The following is a 19,590-nucleotide window of genomic DNA, read 5'->3' on the forward strand; positions in this document are numbered from 1 at the left end:
AAAAAACCGCAGAAAATTTGAAATTTAAATTCAAATTAACAGTCCTGTCATTTCATTCCGACTTGAAATTAAACGGCAGGTTTAATTTGGTTAAAGCAACATCCGCTTCTTTTTACACGAAAGTGTAAACAAGGGAAGTTGGACACACTGTTTGAAATTTTGGACGTAATTATTTAGGAAAATTAGTGGCGAAAACACTTCCGTGAGTCGTCAAGGGAATCAATTAAACTTCGTAATTATTTTCAACTCATATTGCCATACAAAGTTCCGACAACTTTCGGGGTCTTGATGCATGAAAGTTCATCAAGAAAATTCATTTGCCCTTAACTATCTCAGAACAGAGACATTTAGTCCTGGAATTTAATAAATTAAACGTAATTTAACAAACGGTGTTTTATGAATTTAAATAAAACTTGATTTAAAAAAATAAAAAAAAATAAATGTTAACTGTTAAAAATTAAATTGTTTCAAAGCAATAAAATCGCCAACATCGCATTTTCTCTAAAAGTTAGTGTATTTAATTAATCGCTCTTGTAATTTATAGTTTTAATGAGAGATCTAGGACCGGTTTAAAAAAGCGTCATTAATTTAATTCGCACTTAAATGCGTGATTAACTGGTCACGTGACCAAATTAAACAAATGTGATTGGTCCATTCGAGTTGTTAACTTTTAGCAACAAATTAAATTTTAACAAAGCTTTCTATAAACCGGCTCTTAATCATTAATAACAATTTTAGATTTTCAACTTATTTAAAAAACAAAACGGCAAAATGCACGTTGTCTTTTCTATAGTTTTGAGTCAGCTAATAATAACGTTTCTTTGGTAAATTTCCAATTCCAATCCAATACAAATTTTGCAAAAAAAATTGTACAAGTAAAATAAAACAGTACAAAATTATCTAAAAACACGTTACGAGTAAAAGAACAATGTAGTAAACAAACCATGTAGAAGCGACAAAATAATATAACAAATAAAAATATGAAAATGTAAATAAATAAAAATAATACTTGACAATGTCGATTTTTTTGATTAACCATATTTTTATCTTTATTAAAAATCTAGCAGTATCCATACTTTTTAGCGACCCTGTATAGAGTATAAGTTACAAGTTAAAAAATATTGGTCTGAAGAACAATTTCGGGTATTGATTACATGCCTCATTATGCAAAGATCCTTGTCAGACAAGTGAATGTAGCGAGAAATTTAAGTAGACGTTGTCTTCCTTTGTTCCCCTTTTTGTTCGTTTGATAATAAATTCTATTCCATCCAATTGCTAAATACAATCCCTTGTTTCATTACTATTGTCTAGTCTGCGGTTAGCAGCTGTCTGTTCATTCACCGAAAGAAATTAATTCTAGACCCAAATTAAAAATCGTCGGAAATCCTAAATTCAGACGTAGCCTCTTTCACTTTGTGTCCCGATTGCATTGTTAAAAGCGTCTCCTAATTACCAAATGGCTTTTTCACATCGTCCTACTTTCGTCCGGCTCAAATCTAAAAACACCTCCGTTAGTTTTTACATCCGAAAAGTTTTCAGTGTTCATTAGCAAATGCACCTGTTATAGTAGCAACCACAGGCATCATTTTGAATGGCCCCTCGTAAATGAAACCGGAAAGCTTAAAGCTTTCAGAGTAATTTATGCATAGTTTGAACCGCGGCGAAATTTTATGTCTGAGCTTCGTCAGAAAACGATTTTTTACACAAAGTCTCTCAATGCGGTTCCGACCCTTCCGGATCGATTCGACACGCACCAAGAATGTGTGAATGATGGATTCGACATATTGAAATTGAATCGAAATACACAGAGTGGTTGTCTTACACCGAATCATTCCAACCGAGTTTGGCTTGACCTCGGTGTTACGAACGATAAAGCCAAAGAGAATAGAGACAATGACAATGATTTCCGCTGAAATTTATTGTGTGCATTAAAGCTTGGCGCTCTTTGCGTTTTCACCGTGTATACGGTTGAGCTTTCCCCGGAAAGCTCTCTAGTGCAACCGACTCGGGTCAGATTCCAATGAAGATTAATGACCAATCTGGCTTTTCATTACTTTCACATATTTTATGATACATTGTCTTTAATCAAACCGTTCCAGTCATAATTAGTGAAGAGGTTAGAAATAAAACAGAATCCACATTAACTCGTATGTAATAACATTTCAGTGGTGTACTATTCAATGATATTGTTTCTTCGTTTTGACACACAACATGTAATAAATTTCCCAAGTATGTTATTAATTTTAGTCATAATAATCATCAATTCGATCTAACACTATTTTATAAATTACTTGAAAATGAGATAAAACGTGGAACAGATTTTTTGAAAGCTAATAAAAAAATCGTACTGATTACGTCTGACAAGGTTAATTTAATTTACTCATAAATAAATCTAATTATTTTGAAATGGCTCATCTACTCTCAAACACCAATAATTATATTACAGTCAACAAGTCTCCTCTTACTAATTTAGGTACATAAGAAAAATAATAATACTAATAATAATCACGTTTATAAAAATTTTATTTGCCATAATGGTGCTATCTACAATTTATGAACTTAGAACTCATGCTGTGATATCATTTAATCTAGTTTTGATTTTTACTAATATGCAGATTGATTTGTCTATTGGCCATTTAAATACGACTGTTGAAAAAGGTTTCTTTCAAATACTTTGCAGATTTTTAGCTGCCCCATGAATTTACCTAGTAGTCTTATTATTTCTGATTTAGTTTAATAAGAAACACTGTTTTTAATAATATACCCTTTAATTTTTGTTATAGATGTGTTGATGACTGTATTGCACTTGTACCAATAGATAACATAACTCATATTTAAGAATTATTTAACAAATTACATCTTAGATTTAATTTTACAGTTGACAAAAAAATAGGTAACAGTTATAAAAATATAATTACTCTTCAATTGTTAGACGTCAGCTATCAACAGTATTTTATGTTATCACCTACTAGGCAATGAATGTAAATTTAAATTTTCAATTTAAATGAATATCTTCTCCCATTTTAAATTCAAAACAAAAAATTCTACAATACATTAAATATAATACGAAAAAAACTTTACATACTAAATTATTTTGAAAATTTCGGTGGCAGGTTGCATTATGTCTGAAATGGTTGTAAAGCGACAAGTATTCATAATTATAGTTTATTAATTATTATTTATTAATACCACTAATGATACATTACTTACACTCTCAAACAACAAAATCTTCTTTAAACGAAAAAAGATGTGTTGAAGTAAAAGCCCTTTTAATTCTTGTTGGAAGTGTTTTAAGAATATCTTACTAAAAGTAGAATTTTTAGTTGTTTTATTAACACTTTCTCTTTAAAATAAATTAAATGTAGATGACTTTACGCTTTTACGTTGGTTTATGTGTAACAAAAATTAATACTAAATAATTTATTTAGTGTAAAAATGGTGGATGCGCTGGGATAAACCACATTAAAATATTTACAAGTACAATAAAGATCATTTAAAATGTTTTTAAATAATTTTTATCTTTTTTGATTTATTTTATAAATAAAATAAATTATAAAAATATAATTTACTCTTTAATTGTAATACGTCAGCTATCAACAGTATTTTATGTTATCGCCTGCTAGGCAATGAATGTAAATTTTAGAATCAAATGAGTTACTTCAATTTAAATAAATATTTTCCCTCATTTAAAATTCAAAACAAAAAATTCTAAGAAACATTAAATATAATACGAAAGAAACTTTACATACTAAATTTTTTTAAAAATTTCCGTGGCAGGTTGCATTATTTCTGAAATGGCTGTAAAGCGAATACTACTTATATTTATAGTTTATTAATTATTATTTATTAATACCACTAATGATACATTACTTACATTCTTAAACAACAAAATCTTTAAACGAAAATAAATGTGTTCAAGTAAAAGCCCTTTTAATTCTTGTTGGAAGTGTTTTAAGAATATCTTACTAAAAGTAGAATTTTTAGTTGTTTTATTAACACTTTCTCTTTAAAATAAATTAAATGTAGATGACTTTACGCTTTTACGTTGGTTTATGTGTAACAAAAATTAATACTAAATAATTTATTTAGTGTAAAAATGGTGGATGCGCTGGGATAAACCACATTAAAATATTTACAAGTACAACAAAGATCATTTAAAATGTTTTTAAATTATTTTTATCTTTTTTGATTTATTTTATAAATAAAATAAATTATATAAATATAATTTACTCTTCAATTGTAATACGTCAGCTATCAACAGTATTTTATGTTACCGCCTACTAGGCAATGAATGTAAATTTTAGAATCAAATGAGTTACTTCAATTTAAATAAATATTTTCTCCCATTTTAAATTCAAAACAAAAAATTCCACGATACATTAAATATAATACGAAAAAACTTTACATACGAAATTATTTTGAAAATTTCGGTGGCAGGTTGCATTATTTCTGAAATGGCTGTAAAGCGAATACTATTCATATTTATAGTTTATTAATTGTTATTTATTAATACCACTAATGATACATTACTTACATTCTTAAACAACAAAATCTTCTTTAAACGAAAAAAAATGTGTTCAAGTAAAAGCCCTTTTAATTCTTGTTGGAAGTGTTTTAAGAATATTTTACTAAAAGTAGATTTTTAGTTGTTTTATTAACACTTTCTTTTTAAAATAAATTAAATGTAGATGACTTAACGCTTTTACGTTGGTTTATGTGTAACAAAAATTAATACGAAATAATTTATTAAGTGTAAAAATGGTGGATGCGCCGGGATAAACCACATTATAATATTTACAAGTACGACAAAGATCATTTAAAATGTTTTTAAATAATTTTTATATTTTTTATTTATTTTGCTTTGTTTGTTATTATTTTTATCGATTTTTTCTAATAATAATTAATAAAGTTGTAGACATGTACTGTTAATCTGAAGAAAATAAAATAAAAATTAATTATTGAAATGCTATTAAATATAAGTTAATGATTCCATAAATTTTTTACGATCAGAATTGAATTGTTTATTGCAGAAAAGACCTAACTAACACTTTTGCGTTTTCGAAAACAACTAGAAAAATCTTTTATTTTCCAATTTAAAGATAACTAATGACATTTTTTAATTGTTAACTCAATGTCTAAGTGCCACTACATGTTACATCATAAAATAATTTTTGTTTTTTTGCAAATCCTATAAAAAAAATTTAAAAAAACGATCAAAAATATTACTTAATCTCTTTCTGCAATGAACGATTCAATTACTTTAAACGTGCGTGCAAACTCTTTAAAATTCAATTTTCCAGATTTTGAGGGGTCGTAACGATTGTGCGTATGGAAATTTAACGTGCGTAATTTTATTATCGTGTGAAGCCGAGGAAAAATTGCTTTTATCGAATTTTGATAAAAGCTCACTGGCTTACCGAGATATTTTCTGTCACTGAATTTTTTCATCGTAGATTTGACCAAAAATCGTGCAACCTTGTAATAAATCAACGAATGTGACTGTACTTGAACACGCCAAGTGCAAAATAATTGTTATTTTTAAATAAAATAAAAAGTCCACAATTCGGACTTGGGCAACTCATCAAAACTTCGTTGAAAATCCTCCATTTGTTTCGGAATAGAATAATAATTTCCCACTTTCATTCGAAGCTAAACTTGCGAAACATTCGTGAAAATTAAATTGTTTTGGTTTGTTTCACTTTGATGGTCCGACCCGTTCAAAGTTTTGAGCGTCAATATTGAAAGTTCGTAAACTGATGGAACGAACTGGGAGACATTAGGCAAATTATAAGTTTTTAATCAAATTTCTTTGTAATGAATTGATTGCGATGCAGTATGCACCTGAACCGTAATTATCCAACATCCGTTAATTAAACTCAATGGCAGGCATCAATGGCTAGGATAAGTATAGCTCCACACAAAATTAACACTAACTGCATTAGTGCTAATGGTAATAGCACGCAATCGCTCTGAAATTGATTACCTGGGTCCTGTTGGCTCTGTTCGCACTAATTTATGGCCCGAAATGCGTGATCGGTTTTCAGTTAGCAGGGGTTATCTGCAGGATGCAGTTGTGGAGGGTAATTAAATGGATAACACAATGAATTTAGTTGGCATAAATAGAAATGCAGGGCACAACTGCTAATAAATTAATTCAAACTTGTATGACGTTCGATCAGATTATCCGCCAAAAATAGAGCGACTGTGTGTTTTTATGGTAATAGCTTTTGCAAATATTAATTACAGAAAATTAATTTTATGGAAATTGGCTTTGTTTAATTTTACGATTTTTATCCAATGTTCTGTTAATTTTTAATTCGTTAAAATAAAAAGTGAACGAAAATATTTACATACGGTAAAGACTAACACAAAATTCAGTCTCACGTGCAAAAATGAAGTATTTTAACAAACATTCAGTTCAGAAATTGTTGCTTATCAAGTCACCTATGATATTTGAACGTAATCTTCTTACCAAAGTTAAAGCTAATACAATTTTCTACAAAATAGTCTTACATTTTTCTTAAAGTACTAACCGTAAGCGAGCTACGAGCTTATGTATCCCAATAAGAATCATTCTTTATTCCCAAGAGTCCACTACATGGCCAAAATTTGATGGGAAATACTTTTCAAAAAAGACTAAATTTTTTTAAATTTTAGTTTAGTTTTCAAAATTATTTTTTCTACTTTAGTTTCACAATATATTCATTGTAAAACCGAAAGTAGTTTCACAAAGAGAACTTTTATGCAAATACTTTTAGTAAATTTTTAGGAGTTGTATTGACAGTGCTGGACTGGGTTTCATCAGTCATTGTCATTAGTCATTACTGTAATTTAGAGTGTCATGTGTCAACAAAATTAAAAGGAATTAGTTTGAACAGATTTTGATAAATTAAACTAAACAAAGACAAACAACAAAAAAAGAAAATAGAAAAAATACTATATTACACTCGTTTTACAAAACTTTATTGTGGCACTCATTTTACTGAAGCACTCCTTCGTCGTGCTCCAAAACCATTCGTGCCACAATAAAACGTCTTATAAAACTCGTATAATAATATACTTTTCTGAATTAAATAAAGCAGTTGTCGCATTTTAAAAGACTTTCAAATAGTAGTTTGATCTTTAGGTACCCTTCATATTATTCAGTTAACTAGTCGTAAGTATTGCTTTAGAAAGTTATTTTGTTTTTTTGTTATGTCCAAACTTAAATATTGTTGTGTTATTTGAGAACCATCCTAATAATGCTGTTGACATAATTATATTAGAAAACGTTTTAAGAAAATTTGTTAAATTGTGCTAATTACTTATATTTTAAGATTTATTATAAATATCCTATAAGGCATTACTTATAAACTTATGACCAAACTGATCTTCTCACTAATGAAAATAAAAGCACTTTTTTGTGTTATTTTTCTTTAAAAACCTTTATGTGGTTAGATTACTAGCCTTTACCTTTTTATTAATTAAGTTAATATTATAGTACCTAGAGCAAACAACCGAAATCCGGTTACATTTTATTTTTCCACCTCTAATACCTTTCATCATCTCAATTGTTTAAATGGTTTAAATTATATAATTGTATTACAATAAATCTAGTTTTTTTTTCAGAATTTTAATTTAATAACAATAAAGGTCTATTTTTCTATTTTTTTTGTTGGTGTTTTTTCTTATTATATTGTATCTGCATTGTAGTTGGAATTAAATTATTATAATTATTAACAAAAAATCCGAAATATTTGAAAATTTAAATATCGTACTATAGGAAAAGTTGATCAAAATCATTGTTAGAACATCTTTAAATAAGTTGAGTAATCCAAAATCGCATTTAAATCAAGAAAATTGATACTGACTTCCATAAACCAGCCATATCGCAAATATTTTCAGTAGGCAGAATTCAGACGAAACAGCCTGTATACTGTCGTTAAAACCTGGGCCACAAAACACGATTTTTCACTTTTTCAAAAAAATTAAAACAACTATGAGCCGGTTTATATAAAACTTTGTTTTATTTTTATTTATTTAATTTAACTCGATGTTAAAAGTTAACGCAAATAAACCAACCAAATTGCTTTAATCTGGTCACGTGATCAGTTAAACACGCTTTTAATTGCGGATTAAACTAGTGACGCTTCTATTATAAACCGGTCCTATTTTTTAACTCATTTAATTAAAATAAATAAGGATTCAGCTGTGTGGTAATGCTTCAGTTTAGGCACAAAACAAATTTGTAAAAAACTATTTTGTTTAGGTATTAGCTTAAAATTTCCGTGAAAAGTTTTCGTTTAAAGTACAGTTGCTTGGTTTTGTGTTTTGTGCAATTTTTGCAACACACCAAAATCGCTTTCTAAATAGATGAAGCAAAAAAACAAAAAGGATAAAGAAATAAAACCAACTTAATCGCGTTCAAATAGCTTTTATTACATGCAGAAACAATAAACTGAAACAAGGCCATAAAAGTAAGTGAATATTTCTAAGAGGCGACTTCTTGGATCCATTTCAAGTAGTTGGCAACGTCTACAAGGAGGACAGTACTCGCCCGATTGCATACATATTTATTTTGGAGTCCGACGCCGATGGTGACGACGCCTTTCAACTCCCAGACTGGCTTTGGACCACCTCTAAAGACCACCAAACTACTTCCAGAATCTCCAACACAGACGGAATCGTCTACAACAAGTTAGTGCAACCTCGTGTCGCGCTAAATTATTACGTTACCGCACTTTCAGCGTAACTGGTGCAAAAAACATTATCTGTGTAAAACCCTTTCAAAAACTCGTTTTTCTGGATGCATTCCTGCTCGTTGAGGACTTCAACTTCGGCCTGGCCAAGACTTTGCAATCCCTCGTCTTTAATTTCGTATCCGGTTAGAAGTCCGTCCCGTTTTTCATCCTGAGGGCTTAGGCAAACCGGTCTAACATAATCACTGATAATCACCGGTTCATCCAAGCGAAGAACGGCCAAATCGTTTAATAACCCCTTCGAACGATACCCCGGATACAAGTGTATTCTTTCCACTCCGAATCCCTGCATTTCCTTATTCTCTCCATCGTTATCAAGGCTATATTTCCCAAGATAAACCCTCAGCAGACGAGCAGGCACTACAAATTCTGATTTGAGATAAGTGACACAATGGCCAGGAGTTAAAACGTGTCTGTTTGATATCAAAGTGGCTCCACAGACGTATTTTTCAACGCTGTTATTGCGAATGTAAATAGCTCCTTGCCATGGCCATTGTCCATTTTGCGCCTTTTTATTTGCACGTTCATGATTTGCCGACAGGGGAGTAGTTCCACAAGCGTAAGCGGAAACTTTCGAGCTTGAGGTGATAGAAGACAAAAAATCTTTAGTGTTTAAGTCTCCGGGGAAGAATTGGCCAGAATTGCTGAAATTGTTACCGTTCAGGTGCGGAATCATAAATGATTGAAGGACCGGTGAAAGTTTCCAGAGAGATAAATTTGCACATAGGCTGAGTTTAATTCTTATCGTTGGATTTTGTCTCGATTTATGAGGCAAACAGAAGTCAGAGAGAATTATGACATTATGAGAAAGCAGATTTTATAATGAACCTTAAAATTGAAAATCAGTTTAAAAACTTTGAATTATGTTACTAATGGAGATTACAGATATTATTTATGCTCAGACTTCCTTCAAGATTTACAAAAATTAAGGTAAAATGTCTTACGTTAATAATACTGACTCCAAGTTATACCGTTACGCGAAACATTATACAAAAAAAAAGACACAGCCCTAACAAAATTTAAACAAACTAAACTTTCGCCAGCTTTGAAACTTTTGTTTGTCAAATTAAAAAAGAAAAAGCTTCATTTTTAAATTTCCAAACCAGACTTGTAACGATATTAAAATGTAGTAGAAAAAAATAGTTTAAAATATCGTAAGCCACCCATATTCCCTCGCATGATGTTACTAAAACCAATGATTATTTTTTATCTGTTTTTAATTCAAGTTCTCCTCATAAAAAAACGCTTCATTGTTATTAACAAAATACATGCAATAAAGATTATATTTTTTTTACACTTTCTACCTTTAAAAAATACATGAAATAATCACTAATTCATTAACTTCCAATCAAATGTGGCAGATTTTGATAGAATAAACGCCATAATGTTATAGCTTTGCAGTTCTTTTATTGATAAACACATAACTTACATAATAAACTTTTGTTTAGAATCTGGGTATTTTCCAAGTTGGGAAATCGTTACCAAAAGTAAGTGAACAACAAAATTATAATGACCCCTGGCGTGTTAGTATTAGAAAAAGAGATTTTTAAACAAATCTATACTTTTGTAAATTTTCATAATATTCTTCCTTCTTTAGAAAAGATTTCATTACTAATGTATCACACAATAATTTATTGTCATACTGTGGAAACATTACATCTGGTCTACCTCAAGGCTCTATTGTAGGGCCCTTATTATACTTTTTTTACACTTTCGGCATTGCACAGTCTGTTTAACATTCATCCATTCATACATTTTCTAATAACACTCAAGTTAAATATTCTTTTTTTTTAATATAAAATTATTGGGCGTTATTTTTGATCAAGAATAACACTCTATAAATAATGTCTCTTTTTTAATTACTTATTTAAAATAGTTAACAAAATCATGGTACATAATAATTAATTTCCAATTAAAAAAAACGCTCTGTCACACTTGTGTCACCTACAATATTCTAAATTATTGTTTAACTCTTTTGTATCCGTGTCTTAACTCTAGTTATATAAATTACTTAAAAATAAGAAAGAAAAGAAAAGAGAAAAGAAGAACAGATAAATCAAAAGAAATGGAGAGAAAAAAAGAAAAAAGAAAAGAAAAAGAGCGACAAGAGAAGAGAAAAGAAAAAAAAGACGAGATAGACAAGGTAAATAAAAGAGGGTATTAGATCTAAAGCTATTCTTGACACATGTACTTGTAACCTATTTAATAAATTAGGGAAATCAACTATAGGTATACAATTGACAATTTTATACCAAAAAAGTACAGAGAAAAATTTTTTTTCTCGAGGCTGACAAATGAAAAATCTCTTAGAGATCAGAGTGAGAGATACCTTTAGCTAGATAGACTCCATCGATTCCATAGATTAAGTATTTTAAGAAGCGTATTTTCTGTATCGTGTATTTTGTATTGTAAATTCCGTATCCAAGAAACCAAAAGACATAGACAAAGCTTATATCAAATATCAGATCAAATTATATATCATTGATTTAATAGCAAAGGCTTTAAAGTAGAACCTTGAGAGAAACTTGTATTGTTTTGATGTAAAACCGCGATAAAAAATAATTTAGTCACGATCTTTTAAGTAAGAATTCAGAAAGTTAACTAAAGATGTTGATAACCCTGTTTATATAAATTAAGTAAAAGTATACCATACCATGATCTAAGTTATCAAAAGCTTTAGAAAAGTCATTTGCTTGGAAGCCTTCATTCAACATGTCTGTAAGCAACTACGTTATGCAAAACAGATTAATTACAACAGATCTGTCTTTTACAAAATCATGTTGGGTGTCAGTGAATGAAAAGAGCACTGTAAAGCAGGTATTCAAAGACTTTAGGAAGATTATTGATGATGTCTACCGATAATCGAAATTCAATTCTTTTTCCCTTTTCTGAAGACCATTCAAACATTTAAAAACTTTTACTCATTCGAAACTGATTTTAGGCGAGATTGCAAAAAATAAATGCACGTGCACAGTCCTTTAGCAAGAAAAAAAATTGTCAGCAGTTTCTTTATTTTCCATTTTAAAGATTGTTTCTAGGTAGGATTCAAGTAAGATTGCTGAAAAAACTTACCACAAAATTTGTAATGTTTTCAGGCTTATTTAATAAATTAGCGTTATGGAACATGTAAGTAGTTATTTGTTTGCAGATTATTTATGTGTGCCCAAAATCTACGAGGATCATTATTAACGTCTTCCTGAATTGTCAAGGAAGAATTAATGTCACTTCAGTAACATTTTAAAGATCGAAAATTGTTGTAAGTTCTGCTTGCTAATTTTTTATGCCGTTTTAGTTTTCGCTTTGTTGTTTGATAATGTTAAAAAAGTTAAAAAGTAAAAAACCCAATTTGAATGCAAGTTACACTATCTCCATCATTATCTAAGTGTTTTAACATGTAATCGAAATAATTTATCAATTCCAGAACCCTAAACTAAAGTATAATTGTCAATTACATTAGTTACAGTACATTATTATAAACAAAAATATGTGGGCCAATCCACAAAATCTCAGCCAAGTGGTTTCCCCAATCTGGACAGCCTGGAAATACACTGGCCTTCCAGTCTACAGATTTGACACAGTGAATCAGAAATTTGTTAGTGTGAACACAAGAACTTATTTCTTCGGACTATTGATTCTATCACTTGTGCTTTTTCTATGTGTTCAAAATGTTTTCACAGATGATGGTTTCGTGGTGGTGAATGATGGGATAAATTTTTCACAAATGTTGATTCTATTTATAAGCAATTCGTGTACGGTTTTCTTAAGTTACAGGAAACGCAAAGATTTTTCTCGGATATTGTCCGAGTTAGATTTGACTGAAACACGAATCGAAAAATTGACGAAGAAGAGAATTTCGTACCATGCTGATGTTCGAAAAGTTGTTTTGATCATACTAGCGACAAAATATGGTTTAATTGCCACCGGTTGCCTGGTAGACTGTGCTAATTTAGTCGGCGAAGAAGTGAACATGATTTTGTATTACATTTTATTTTCTATTTATTTTCACTTCGAGATTATTATAGTAACTTACTTAGTTGTTTTAAAACGCCAGTATCGCGAAATTAATGGCTACTTAAAGTCGCTGAGAGTCAAAGTTTTGACAAATTACGAAATTAGAGAAATACTTAAAGTGTATTCAGTCTTACGCCAAAACTTCACAATGATAAAAAAAGGATTTGACAGTATAATAGTGGTTAAAGTTATCAGAGATATTATTGTCACAACAACTGGCATTTTTTTCGTACTTGAAACCTACAATGTTGGGAACACGCAGTTCTTGTTTACGACGTTAACAAATGTGATATGGGGGACTACCACAGCACTAACAAATTTTCTGATTCCGGTCATTTTGCACGATATTTCCGACCAGGTTATTAAATTTGATTTAGAAAAATCAAATCAAAGTTGTGATTTTAGGACAAGTTTTTAAAGCTACATGTTGCTGAACTTTTACATAACATTAAAAAGCATCTCAAAACTTTCGATAATGTTAGTTGGGTTTTTTACACTTAATTTAGTACTAAACAAAATTTTTAGCAATTGGTCTTATTTACTATTAAAACGGTTTTCAGTAAAATAGATTTAAAAATTTCTGGTTTATTTTCGTACGACTGCACGTATATTACCTGGGTAAGAGTTTTTTAATGTCTTTAGATATTACATTGGTGTGATTTGTTTTAGATGATCGCAAGTGTGACAACATATGTGGTATATCTGGTTCAGTTCGAAGAGCCAAGATAAAAACAAAAAGTTATTTTGTACTTGTTATTATTATTAATAAAAACAATGTTTCACAAGAACATATTGTAGTTATATTAATTAGCACCAAAATTGACACTCACCTAAACATCACATTTTGATATCTAATCGAAACAATTTATTAGTTCAGAACAATTAATCGAAAACTGAAATAATGTGTAGAAGTCCTGAAAATTTAAACCAATTTTTACGTAATTCATTTTCTGCTTATTTAATAATTCTAAAAGAAACACAAAGTTTAATAATTACTTGGCATCGATAAACACGATGCCAAATTACAAAGCCAATGATTTTTTTAAACTTCTCTTGATCTTACACATAAATTATGTTTCAGTTTCATAAAAGTTCTAAAAAACTACCAATAGTGCTTCTGGTATATTTTTTATTTTTGATTCTTATAAAATTCCCAATGTGGCTTTTTTATGGCAAATTTCCATTATTACTTCATATGTTATATGTACTTCAAATTTTTTTATAAATTCTTCATAAATTCGCCCTTCAGATACTTCTAAGCGTGCCAGCTCACAAAAATAAACAATATTTTTTCATTACATGTCAATTTTCTAAATTAATAATGTTTGTTAAAAATTACGATCTTACCAATTATCTGTACACATTCATCTAAACGGTAAACATTTAATCGAACAATTTATAAATGTAGAATAGTTAAATGAACTTCTTGTATTATAACTTATAACACTGCAAACTAAAAATAATGTGGGTCGCCCCAAAAAACTATTATTTTTTTGGCTCATTAGGATACTATTTTATAGCTTCTTACATATTCCTAAAAAAAATTCCAATCGGATCAGAAAGTGTTGTTAAAGAAAAAAAATCGTTTCAGGAATAAATACTTTTTTTTGTATTTATTTATATTTTTTTATTTTTTGTTAAAATTTGTTTAGTTTTAACAATTATTGAAAAATACAAACAAGTGCTTCCCTGACTACATTTATTTTTATTTATTTATTATTTTTTTGTTAGATAGTTTTTCTATTTTTTTATGCAAATTTTCATTTGTAGAGATTTATTCAAAATATCACAACTCATGAACCCTTTGCAATAAGTGAATATTTTTTTTTGCATTTGATAACTAAAGGTTCGAAGAGTCTTCCAAAATGTTCAGAATTATCAAGTGCTAAATTACAAGGCTGCTATAATTTTTTGAAAGTGATGATCAAAAAAATAATTACGATCACAGTTGTTTCAAACAGGATGACACTTTTTTAGCAATAGCATTTAAAAAACCATTGATTTTTATGGAAACTTTACTCAAAATCTTCTATATCTGTCTCTTGCAGTATTTGAAGTAATCACAAAAAACGAAATTTTTGCTCATTATTTTGATTTTTTATTGAGTAACTTTCAAAAATACGATAAAGTTGTGCTATTAATTAAAATAATGTGGGTGGCCCCAAAAAACTATTATTTTTTTGTGTTCATTAGGATACTCTTTTATAGCTTCTTACACATTCCTAAAAAAATTCCAATCGGTTCAGAAAGTGTTGTTAAAAAAATCGTTTCAGGAGTAAATATTTTTTTTTGTTTTTATTTATATTTTTTATTTTTTGTATTACTTGTTAAAACTTGTTTAGTTTTAACAATTATTGAAAAATACAAACAAGTGTTTCCCTGACTACATTATTATCATGTACGTGTTGAACAAAGTAAAACAGACTTATTAATTAAGTTTAATTGATATGAATTATACAGGTATAAAAATTTAGTTCTATTGTATTCTAGTCTATTTACAATTTACTTTTAAAATTTTTAAAACTTGAAGCTTTTTTTAAAATTTGATTGCCGAGATAACAACAGCCATATTTTTGCTTCAGTCCTTTATTGAAACAACTTATGTAAATGTTATGTAAATCATCGACGTGCAGATGCTACAATGTATTATAGATCAAACTTGGGGTGGTTTCTGTCCATTTCATAAACTTCTCTAGGACAGAGGCTCGTTCTTGCATATTTGTCGAAAATTAGCATATTATCCAATTTTAGACCCACTTTACATACGTTTATCTGTTTTGAGTGGACGTCGCAATTAACTACTTGAATAGAAGTTATCTCAAAGTTATAGTGCCGTGCCTTTGCACAATTACGACATTAATAACACAGTTGTGTGATTTATGACCATTTAGATACACATGCAACAAAAAAAGAGAAACTTTCACAGGTGTTAAAAATTAATAAGGACTTTTATTAACTCGCACTCACACATTCGATGGGGGACAGACCATTTTGGCGTTCAATCGATAGCCAATTAAGGTGGGAATTTTATCCCCCTCGTATTTAACGGTTATTTTGACATCCACTGGTGTTGCAGGTTTCAACACAAAGTCTCTGTTTTTAATTAAATATTCGCGCTGGTTATCAGCCCTCACCACTTCGAAATTGTCCTAAAACACAAATGTTAACACTTATTTCGAAAAATTGGCATTGTGGTGCGGTGTGAAAAGGCCGGCCTGTCATGTTGAAATACTCCAACTCCAGTTTTAATTAACTCAAGCACTGATGGTAAACAATAAAAACAAATAAGCTCTCATTAGTTTGCAAATTGGTTTTTTATTTCGCAAGTGCCGAGTTCAAAGTCGCAAATCCGTGTTAAACTTACATGGAGCTCGAGCTCTGTTAACTTTTCATCAAAGATAAGTCGAGCCCAGACGCCTTGAAGTTCATCATCTGACAGCAGCGTCACGGTTCCACTCCATTGATTTGGCTCATCTGTAGAATCGTAATGGAAGAGATCAGGACATGGCGAGTTTAAAGCTAAAATCGATCCCAAGAAGGCCAACGAAACAGCCACAAGCTGATAAATGGACATCTGGAAAAATGCACTGACTTGCAAAATTCACAAAGTTCGCGGAAATACAAATATTTGTTGGCAATTTAAACAAGAAAATTCACTTTGCCCGCAATTACAATTACTTTGAATCTATAGACACAGCTGGAGCAAGACGAATCGATACCCTGCTGCGAAACAAATGATTTTAAAGCAGGGAAAAGTTTCGCAATTAAAGCTTGTTACAAATAATAAAACCCACTAGCAATGATTTTTAAATTTAGCAACAGATACCGGATCTTAGGAAACTTTTCTCACCTGGAAATAAATCTAATTTGTTAAAAATGTAAATATTTTACACAATTTTTATTTTTTCTAAATTCCTAATTTGACTTTTATCCTGAATATATTATGTTCCATCGTAAAGGATAAAATGGTACTTTTCCTACTGAATACTTCATGGTAAAACAAAATTTTTATCGTCTAGAGAAATACCTATTTATAAAATGTACCTATGTATTGGTTAGATAATTTTTCTATTTTTTTATGCAAATTTTTATTTATATGAATTTATTCAAAATATCACAACTCCTAAACTCTTTGTAATAAGTGAATAACTTTTTTGCATTTGATAACCAAAGGTTCGAAGAGTCTTCCAAAAATTGCAAGACTGCTATAATTTTTTGAAAATGATGATCAAAAAATGATTATGACCACAGTTGTTTCAAATAGAATGACCCTGTTTTACCAATGGCAATGAAAAAATCATTGATTTTTATGGAGACTTTACACAAAATCTTTGATATCTGTTTCTTGCAGTATTTGAAGTAATCGGAAAAAACGAAATTTTAGCTCATTATTTCCATTTTTTTATCGAGTAAGTTTTAAGTATACGAGAAAGTTGTGCTATTAATAAAGAAGAAATTAATTCAAAAAGTTCAAAATTCGATGGCAGACACTGACTGGGTACTTTACATAATTTACTAAGTTATAATAAACTATAAAGTTCTAATTTTACAAAATTTAAAAAAATAAAAATAAAAAAGTTAAAGAATTATACAGGATGTCCGTTTTTCGAGCTCCACCATGAGGATCTCAGTTATTATAAGAGATACGAGGTCGGTTAAATTATTAGGGCAAAGTTGCGCATTTTCATGCTGAACAATTACCTAAAGAAAATTTGGTTAGTCATTTTTAGTTTTTGAATTATTGAAAAAAATCAAAAAGTTTTAAAGTTTTACATTCTTCAGACACTTTTTACAAAAGATTTAAATTTGTCACCGCCTTCTCCAAGGCGTTCTTGATGTCATAGTTACAACACTCAACTTTGGTTTTTCTTATAGACGCCATATTTAATACTTGTATTTTTTGAATGTCTTTTTGTTCCTGATTACAACGATGTTTCACATAATACGATCGAATCTTACATGCTGATTAAAATTAAGAAAAAAGCGTTTTTGCAAAGAGTGCTTTGGAAAAAGACGCCAAAAATGATGTTTAACAAACTATCTTCTGACAGTTCTATTAAATATGCGAGCAAAATTTTTATAACTTTGTCTTGTTTTGTTTTGCAAGAAATAAACTTCTAACTTATGATGTTTAGTTTTTAAATAAGTAAGCTTGGCGGAAACGTGAACCTTCTAGATCCAAATTCAATTAAACTTCTAAAATCTAGTTTGTTTAAAAACAAAATTGTTGGCGTTTTTTCCAAAGCACTCTTCGCAATTTTAATCAGTATGTAAGACTCGATCATATCATATGATACATTATTGTAATCAGGAATAAAACACTTTTCCAAAATACAAATAAAAATATGGCGTCCATAAACAAAACCAAAGTTGAGTGTTGTAACTCTGACATCAAGAACGCCTTAGAAAATACGATAACAAATTTAGATTCCTGGTAAAAAATTCCTTGAAAAACTTCCTAGTTAAAAATGTATAGTTCTTTTGGTTTTCGCCAGAAAAAATATAAACGAAAATTGCAAATTTCCGTTTTTTTTACAATTATTTAAAAACTAAAAACGATACATCAAATTTTCTTTCAGATAATTGTCCAGCATCAAAATGCCCAACTTTACTCTAATTTAACCGAGCTCGTATCACTTATAATAACTGATCCCTATGCTAGAGCTCGAAAAACGGACACTCTGTATAGTTTTTTGGTGCAATATGAAACTTTAGGCTCTTTACAAAACGTATTTTGTTTTTTTTTTTGTAATAAAATTTATTGCAATAAAATTAATAATTACCAGATTGCAATACTTAATTTTTGTTTTTTTTGACATCTAAATAAACTTTAACTTCCCAAAAATCCGATCCCTATTTATCAAATTTCTGCTTGCAATCAGCTAGAAGTGAGTAATCCGGGCGAATTACAATCAATCCCTTAAGGAGTCGGAAATGGGAGAGAGTCCCCTCAATAGGAGCCTTTCAGGAGAACATATTAAACGTTCGAAAACGCAATCATAATCGTAAAACCCCCAAAGAAATCGTGAAGGTTAAAACGCTCCCTCGAATAACTATTTATCGATTTTGTGCTTATTGGAGGTTACATCGGACCCAAAATAGTAACGTTGATTCGTTTAAATTTGGTTGGGAATAATGCAGGCGCGTGTTGGTTCAAATTGTTTTAGCTTTTTTCGGCAGGAAATTTTATCAAATGACATCAAAGCACGTTTAAAAGCGCTGGGATCTCGGGAGATTAGCGAGCATCAATAAACCTAATTACATAACAAGATTTATTTTCACTGCGAAAATATTTGTTATCTGATTTTCAAAATCGAAAAATATCATTCAGTTGTTCTCTTGCTCTTCAGCCTTCTAAGCTTCGAAATTCAATTATAGCCACTAATGCCATTTAAATCGTCTGCTTTGCTTCTCGACTCTGCACAAATTCCATTAGATCCACTTGATCCGACTAAATTGCTTATTAAATCTATCCTAAATCGAAATACATACACACTAATTAAAGTGTCGCAGAGTGAGTGACATTGGACTCTAATCAGCTTTGGAAGTGTTAATTATTTTCGACTAAATCACTTACCACAAGTCACTTGAGCAGCACTGAATAAATGACACCTCTGCTGTACTATGAGGAGAAACAGGTATTTAGGTATTTTACCGACCATCAACTGTCAAGGTTAATTTTTCTGTTTTGTTTATTCTTAAACGAGAAATGGGTTTAAAGGGAAATCCATCTGAATTAATTACAACCGCGAGGTTGTATACATTATTTTATGACTCAGCGGACAAGCATTTATATTTATGAATAAGAAGTTGCTTTTATCTACAACCAGTTCCAATTGGA

At 29.8% G+C, this 19,590-nt stretch overlaps 1 protein-coding gene across 1 annotated transcript; it reads right to left on the minus strand.

Annotated features, from left to right (window-relative positions):
* Positions 1-8,397: 8,397 nt before the first annotated feature.
* On the minus strand, positions 8,398-19,462 carry LOC100142163 (proclotting enzyme). The gene is made up of 5 exons (XM_008203137.3): positions 19,327-19,462; positions 16,114-16,323; positions 15,717-15,898; positions 8,721-9,382; positions 8,398-8,667 (listed from the first exon to the last, which is right to left on the minus strand). Exons 2-5 carry the CDS (start codon positions 16,321-16,323, stop codon positions 8,471-8,473), a joined length of 1,251 nt encoding a protein of 416 aa, XP_008201359.2. The 5' UTR covers positions 19,327-19,462; the 3' UTR covers positions 8,398-8,470.
* Positions 19,463-19,590: the final 128 nt, after the last annotated feature.

The sequence above is a fragment of the Tribolium castaneum genome, chromosome 4 (genome assembly GCF_031307605.1).
Source record: "Tribolium castaneum strain GA2 chromosome 4, icTriCast1.1, whole genome shotgun sequence".
Classification (NCBI taxonomy): Eukaryota; Metazoa; Arthropoda; class Insecta; order Coleoptera; family Tenebrionidae; genus Tribolium; species Tribolium castaneum.

Excerpts from the sequence above, each read along its gene's own strand:
- LOC100142163 (XM_008203137.3), bottom strand. The coding sequence starts at position 16,323 with ATGTCCATTTATCAGCTTGTGGCTGTTTCGTTGGCCTTCTTGGGATCG. Across the intron at positions 9,383-15,716 it reads GTCTGTCCCCCATCGAATGT|CAATTCTGGCCAATTCTTCC; the intron begins GTGAGTGCGAGT and ends TAACAATTTCAG. Across the intron at positions 8,668-8,720 it reads TTGCACCAGTTACGCTGAAA|ACGATTCCGTCTGTGTTGGA; the intron begins GTGCGGTAACGT and ends AACTTGTTGTAG.